Source organism: Portunus trituberculatus, chromosome 12 (assembly GCF_017591435.1).
Source record: "Portunus trituberculatus isolate SZX2019 chromosome 12, ASM1759143v1, whole genome shotgun sequence".
NCBI lineage: Eukaryota > Metazoa > Arthropoda > Malacostraca > Decapoda > Portunidae > Portunus > Portunus trituberculatus.
This window is the reverse complement of record NC_059266.1, coordinates 4,943,039-4,950,538: the sequence shown is the minus strand read 5'-3', so window position 1 is coordinate 4,950,538 and position 7,500 is coordinate 4,943,039. Positions and strand designations below refer to the sequence as shown.

The window sequence follows — 7,500 nt, the reverse complement described above, 5'->3', positions numbered from 1 at the left end:
GTGCCTCAGCATCACTCGTGTAGTGAATGAGGAAAAATTATAATATTGTCATTGATGAGAAAAAATTTTTTCATTTCATTTAATTAAAAAACGCTGCAAAGATTATATTCATCTTTTTTTTTTATCGTGGAAAGGAAGCAGGGACTTACTTTTGATTTAATCTTGCTTCATTAAGAAAGGCACGCTATTGATAGCAACAAGAAGAAAAATCAGATTTTTGAGTCTGACGCAAGCACAAAGCAGCTTCCGCGATACTCAATTTTCAGCGTAAAAAGGAAGGCCTTGTTTTTCATAAATCTCGGGCAACTAATGAGGCAAAGCATAATAATGATAATATGCAGAAAGACATTTTTTTCACTCTTATGTAAGCTGACATCAGTTCCAGTAATATTTTCACGGCGGACAGGAAGGAGACATCATCAACTACTTTCGTATGATGAATGACGCAAAACATAATAATTACAATGAACAGGAAACAAAATAAGATTTCTTTAATTAAGGTGAGCAGGCAGCAGTCTTGATAATATTTTCAAGGAAAAGAAAGTACGGATCTCAATCCCTTGTAACAAATTAACCAGCACATGTTAATAAAAATGAGCAAAAAAATATATATCATTTCTAATTAATTACGAAGGAGACAGCACACATAATCTAATGTTTCTTTCCGGTGATGGAAGAGGAACTGTTTTGAGGTGAAAGTGTGATGCCAGTGAAAACACGGTCACTAAAAATCCCCAAGTTGATGCGAAACTTTGCTCTCTCTCTCTCTCTCTCTCTCTCTCTCTCTCTCTCACACACACACACACACACACACACACACACACACACACACGCCCGGTAGCTCAGTGGTTAGAGCGCTGGCTTCACAAGCCAGAGGACCGGGGTTCGATTCCCCGGCCGGGTGGAGATATTTGGGTGTGTCTCCTTTCACGTATAGCCCCTGTTCACCTAGCAGTGAGTAGGTACGGGATGCACATCGAGGAGTTGTGACCTTGTTGTCCCGGTGTGTGGTGTGTGCCTGGTCTCAGGCCTATCCGAAGATCGGAAATAATGAGCTCTGAGCTCGTTCCGTAGGGTAACGTCTGGCTGTCTCGTCAGAGACTGCAGCGGATCAAACAGTGAAACACACACACACACACACAAGAACAAACACGCGCAACAAAAAGCAAGCCAGATAAGAACACTGGAACACCTATCTGGATTTACTAGCGAAAGAAAAAAGAAAAATAAAAGAGGAAATTCCAGTGGAGCCTGTAAGTTATAACACAATTATGGACGAATGCATAAATGAAAGATTAAAGTGAAAAAGCAGAGTCCAGTCGAGATGAGAGTCGTAACAGAATCACGTATGAATATACAAAATGGTGATTCGTGATTTGCTGAGACGCGAACTTCAAAGAGCTTCTCAATTACTACACGAAACAATTAGCAACACCAAAACCAATATGTGAAGACTTTATAAGCATCTACAAGAAAGCGATAAAAAATAATATATTTTGCAATTTCACACGAGTTTAAACATCTATAATGGGATTGGGTGATTGGGAGTTAGGGAAAGGGGTATCGAGAGACAGTCAAAGGGTTAAAATAAAGGAAAAAACAGAAAAAAATACTCAGCAAGTCATTAACCCTTCCACTGCTGGACAATAGTCATAATTATCTTTGCCTTTCAAAATTTTGTTTCCTGCACCACATTCACTCAGCAGGTGTTTATGAGGAAAGGAATGTAACTTAAATGCTTCTCTACACACTGCTCTGAACGTTAACAAATGAAGACTGCATGTGGTAGTGAAGAGGTGAAGTAAAGACCTTCATACACACATACAAAATTAAGGAAATACACACACAAATAAAAGTAAGGAAATACACGCACAAGAAAATTGCATGAATATAACAATAAAAAGATGTAAATTCTACCATCTCTCTCTCTCTCTCTCTCTCTCTCTTTCTGTCAGTCGGTCTGTATCTGTCTGTCTGTCTGTCTGTCCGTCTATATATTAATCTGTCTATCTGTCTGTCTGTCTGTCTGTCCGTCTATCTATCTATCTATCTATCTATCTATCTATCTGTCTGTCTGTCTGTCTGTCTGTCATAAAAAAAAAAATCGCCACAGATATCTAACATTACAATTTCTTTTCCCTTCACAGATAAGAAATCGTCGGCCCAACACAATGACAAGCCCGTCCCTCCTGCTGCTTCCCGTGCTGCTCCTCCTCGGCTACAGTAAGGCTCAAAGTCCTCCCGTACCTTACCCGAACCTCGACCTTGTAGGGAGAAGGCAGGGCGTGGGTCGAGAGAATGAATGAATGAATGAAAAAAAAAGAGAAAAAAATACATAATCAGAGTTTAATGGAAAGAATCAAGACGCACTGAGAGAGAGAGAGAGAGAGAGAGAGAGAGAGAGAGAGAGAGAGAGAGAGAGAGAGAGAGAGAATGTGTGTTTTCGGATATTGATTTTGCATATTTCATTTATCTATCTCTTTACTGCTCTGTATCTATCCTCTGCTCTCTCTCTCTCTCTCTCTCTCTCTCTCTCTCTCTCTCTGCCTTTATCTTTGTATTGATCTCTCTCTTCAATAACTTCTACTTCGTCCACTTAAATTTCTCTCCCCTCTTCCCTCTTCGTCAACTCTCTCTCTCTCTCTCTCTCTCTCTCTCTCTCTCTCTCTCTCTCTCTCTCTCTCATCACCTGTTCGTCCATCTCCCTTTTCCTGCCTCTCTTTTACTAATATATACTTCTAATGCATTTCTATTCATCACGAGCCAGTCCCTTCCTTGCTAATTTCCTCACACGCTGAAAAAAAAGAGAGAATATCATGAAGGTGAACACGTAAATATGTGCTGGATATTATCTTAATGGAAGAGAGAGAGAGAGAGAGAGAGAGAGAGAGAGAGAGAGAGAGAGAGAGAGAGAGAGAGAGAGAGAGAGAGAGAGAGAGAGAGAGAGAGAGAGAGAGAGAGAGAGAGAGAGAGAGGAAATAGTGTGTGTGTGTGTGTGTGTGTGTGTGTGTGTGTGTGTGTGTGTGTGTGTGTGTGTGTGTGTGTGTGTGTGTGTGTGTGTGTGTGTGTGTGTGTGCATTTATAGTAGATGTGTGAGGAAAAGATAATACCTGAAAAAAAGGAAGAGAGAGAGAGAGAGAGAGAGAGAGAGAGAGAGAGAGAGAGAGAGAGAGAGAGAGAGAGAGAGAGAGAGAGAGAGAGAGAGAGAGAGAGAGAGAGAGAGAGAGAGAATGGTGAGGATGAAGAGGAATTGTCTCCACCCTTCAGTCGACAAACCCATTTCTTTCGTGTTTTCTGCCCCTTTAACATTTTTTTTGTTCCACGCAAATTGAGTTTTTCCTGTCTCTCTCTCTCTCTCTCTCTCTCTCTCTCTCTCTCTCTCTCTCTCTCTCTCTCTCTGGCCGAGGTAAAATTGTTTTGTGTATTAATTTATTTTTAGTCTGATTTACTTTTTTTTCTATTTCGTGTTTGTTTCGGCTCTTTTGCTGAAATTTCTATTCCACCACCACCACCACCAGCATCACCACCACCACCACCACCACCACCACCACCATCACCAACAACAAAAATCTACTACTACTACTCCTACCAGTATCTTTCTCGACCATCTAATCTGCTTCCTTCTTTCCCTCTTCCTCCTCCTCCTCCTCCTCCTCCTCCTCCTCCTCCTCAGACCCACTCCCACTATCGCCGCATCGCACATTCCAAGTCGAAGAAACGAAGTAATTTACAAAGAGCACACGATCCCATTACTGGCAATGAGATCAGTCCCAGAACGTCATCAGATCGCCTCACTCCTGCCTCATAGAATCTCCTCTCCTAATCTCTTAAAACTCTTGGCCACGTCAGCAATTAAAACCCCTCCTCCTCTCTCTCTCTCTCTCTCTCTCTCTCTGGAACTCACCCCCAATCACATCTTCGCCCCCCCCCTTCCCTCCAATTCCGATGAGAAGTGAAAGGCAAACGACTTTTCATATTTTGGAATGGAAACTAAGCAGATTTTTTTTTTTCCAGAACCAATCTTATGTGGGCTGAGTGTCTGTGTGTGTGTATGTGTGTTGGCAAGGGTACACACACACACACACACACACACACACACACACACACACACACACACACACACACACACACACACACACACACACACACACAGACCTCTAATAATAATAAAAATAAAGATGTAGGTCGGACAATTTCCAGCGAAGGACACAAACACACATTCGTAATTCGGTATCGCAAATTCGGCCCGGTAATTTTCGTCAATGCTTCATACGAGTTCGTTTTCTCTTTTCCTTTTCTTTTCGCTCCGAGTTCCAAGCACGTCCATTACTTCTTCCTCCTTCCTCCTCCTCCTCCTCCTCCTCCTCCTGCTGCTGCTGCTCCTTCCTCTTCCTCAATATATCAACACGCAATTTACTCAACGTGATATTTATGTTATGTGTGTATATATTTGTCATAATTTTGAGACTCCAGCTGATTGTTTCTCTCTCTCTCTCTCTCTCTCTCTCTCTCTCTCTCTCTCTCTCTCTCTCTCTCTCTGCCCGTCACTCAAAGCTGCGCATTTTTCTTTTACATTCTTTATGTCACACACTCACACCACCACCACCACCACTTCACCGTCAGTTTGCAGCCAGTCTGTACCAAGTCACCGCCCCCATACTACCCCCACAAGCCTCTTCCATTATTAAATCACCACCATTACCTACGCCTCCATCTCCCATGCTAACAATCCCCACCATCATTATTTTCCCAAGCGACTCATCATTGCCTTCATTATCACCACCACTACCACCACCACCACCACCACCACCACCAGCTTACCTCTCTACCACACACGACTGCATCACCACTCCATCACCAGAATACGCTCCCCGCACTAACTCAACACCATCATCATTAAGACACACACACACACACACACACACACACACACACACACACAGAGTACACTACCATCCTCAGCATTAACACCACCACAGTTACTTATTACATACGCATCATCACCTCTTTTCATCACCAAATACACACTCACACATCTCAGCCTAAATGAAGCACCAGTTTCATAATCAGTTAGTCAAAATTTTATTGAATAACTATGATAGATCAGTGTGTGTGTGTGTGTACACACACACACACACACATATATATATATATATATATATATATATATATATATATATATATATATATATATATATATATATATATAAGAGAGAGAGAGAGAGAGAGAGAGAGAGAGAGAGAGAGAGAGAGAGAGAGAGAGAGAGAGAGAGAGAGAGAGAGAGAGAGAGAGAGAGAGAGAGAGAGAGAGAGAGAGAGAGAGAATGAGAGAGAGTATATAGGTTAATGATATATAGGTTAATAGATAGATAGATAGATAGATAGATAGATAGATAGACAGACAGACAGACAGACAGACAGACAGACAGACAGACAGACACAGACAGACAGACAAACAGACAGTCTGTTAGATAGAATATAAATTGAACACAGTATTACGAAATATATCATGCATTCATTATAGAAAAGAACATAACTTTGAATATTAAAAAAAATCTTGAATCTGTACAAAATTAATCAGGAGATATTGCAGTCTATTAAAATTTCACCACCACCACCACCACCACCACCACTACCACCACCACGTTCATCACCAATACCTGCCAACAAATCAATCCAACTTTTTTTCTCCTTTTTTCCACCCACAGGCACACCACATCAGCCAAAACACCACCATGATCCTTCACCACCACCACCACCACCACCACACACCACATCACCTTCAACTATCCATAAAACCACCATCACTACATCACCACCATCAACTTCACTCACCACCAAAAAATGCCTAAACTATCACTTAAGCATCATCTCACTACCACACCACAACACACCAGCTTAAAACTTCACCACGCCAACTCACCAAGCCACAAGCACTCACCACGCCTCTCCCAGCAGGTCGGGCTGTGAGTGGCAGCGGGCCCCCAGGAATAAGGCGCCCAGATCTTCCCTTCTTTGACTACGAGGAGTCTAAAAATGTGACGGCACTTCTGGGAAAGACGGCGATTCTCAACTGTAGAGTGAAAAACATCGGGAACAAGACGGTGAGTGTGTGTGTGTGTGTGTGTGTGTGTGTGTGTGTGTGTTAACCACATTCTTCCTTTCGTTTTGATCTCTCTCTCTCTCTCTCTCTCTCTCTCTCTCTCTCTCTCTCTCTCTCTCCTCCTGAAAGATGTCAAATCCTCTCCCTTTCGGCATTTATTGTTCCTCTCAGCGTCATTTACCTTTAATTTTACGTGTCTGTGTCATTTTACTGCAATTTTATCGTTATGCCCTTCCTGATATTCAACTGTTTACGTGCAAGTGTGTCTGTCTGTCTGTCTGTGCGTGTGTCTATCTATTCTTTTAGCAGACATGGAATTTTAACGTAATCTATTCACAATGTCACCCTCGCCATGTTTCCATTGGCATTTCCTCGCCTCGTTTTCTTTTTATCTTCCGAATCCAAATTAGTTTTCATCTCCCCCTTCCTCTTCTTAACCTTTCCGCGCCCTTGCTTTTATTTCCGCTCTTCCTTTCTTCTCCTTACCACCTTCACTCTTTTCCTCCTCACTCAGACCTGCTCTTTTTCCTCTCTCACTCTTCCTCTTCTCTCTCTCTCTCTCTCTCTCTCTCTCTCTCTCTCTCTCTCTCTCTCTCTCTCTCTCCCTGCGTCCTTCATTTCCTCTCACTAACTTTTTCGTCCTCTCTCTCTCTCTCTCTCTCTCTCTCTCTCTCTCTCGTTCATCAATACTTCCATTCCCTGCTTCGCTCTTCTTTCCATGACCGGCTGTGGTAGTAGAAGTGAAGGAAGAGAATAATAAAAAGAAGAGAGAGAGAGAGAGAGAGAGAGAGAGAGAGAGAGAGAGAGAGAGAGAGAGAGAGAGAGAGAGAGAGAGAGAGAGAGAGAGAGGCATGTGTATTTAACTTCGACTATAGAGTTGAGTGTGGGACAGTGGCTACACACACACACACACACACACACACACACACACACACACACACACACACACACACACACACACACAATATAAGCTGATAGCCTGTCCACCTTATGAATTTTTCCCCTCCCTTTGTCTCTCTCTCTCTCTCTCTCTCTCTCTCTCTCTCTCTCTCTCTCTCTCCTGCTGTGAATCGGTCCCGTAAAATTGAGGCTCTGGATTGTTTCGGTTGCCAAGATCGCCTAAACCTGGATTCCCAAAATGAAAATTCTTGCTGATCTTTCTACATGTACTTCTATTTCTTTTTTCCTTTGCTTGGAGTCTCTTTTCTTTTTTCTGTCTCGATCTCTTCTCGGTGTGTGTGTGTGTGTGTGTGTGTGTGTGTGTGTGTGTGTGTGTGTTTAAGGATGGCAGGGAGTGTGTGCTCGAGTAAGGTTTAAATTATTGTTCCTTTTTTTCTGTTCTTCTTTCTTTTTTCATTGTTCGTGGCGAGTTTTTAGTTTTCTTTTGTTTCTTGGTT

At 42.3% G+C, this 7,500-nt stretch overlaps 1 protein-coding gene across 2 annotated transcripts in view; it reads left to right on the top strand.

Moving 5' to 3' along the window:
• The window catches only part of LOC123502763 (zwei Ig domain protein zig-8-like), a 111,481-nt gene that overhangs the window by 46,830 nt on the left and 57,151 nt on the right, over positions 1-7,500 (top strand). The window contains exons 2-3 of one of the 2 annotated variants that reach the window (XM_045252010.1): positions 2,148-2,223; positions 5,959-6,104. In XM_045252010.1, the coding sequence (XP_045107945.1) occupies positions 2,148-2,223; positions 5,959-6,104 (222 nt within the window). Of the gene's footprint in view, positions 1-2,147; positions 2,224-5,955; positions 6,105-7,500 lie in introns of both variants that reach the window. The other variant, XM_045252009.1, reaches the window with a different exon arrangement.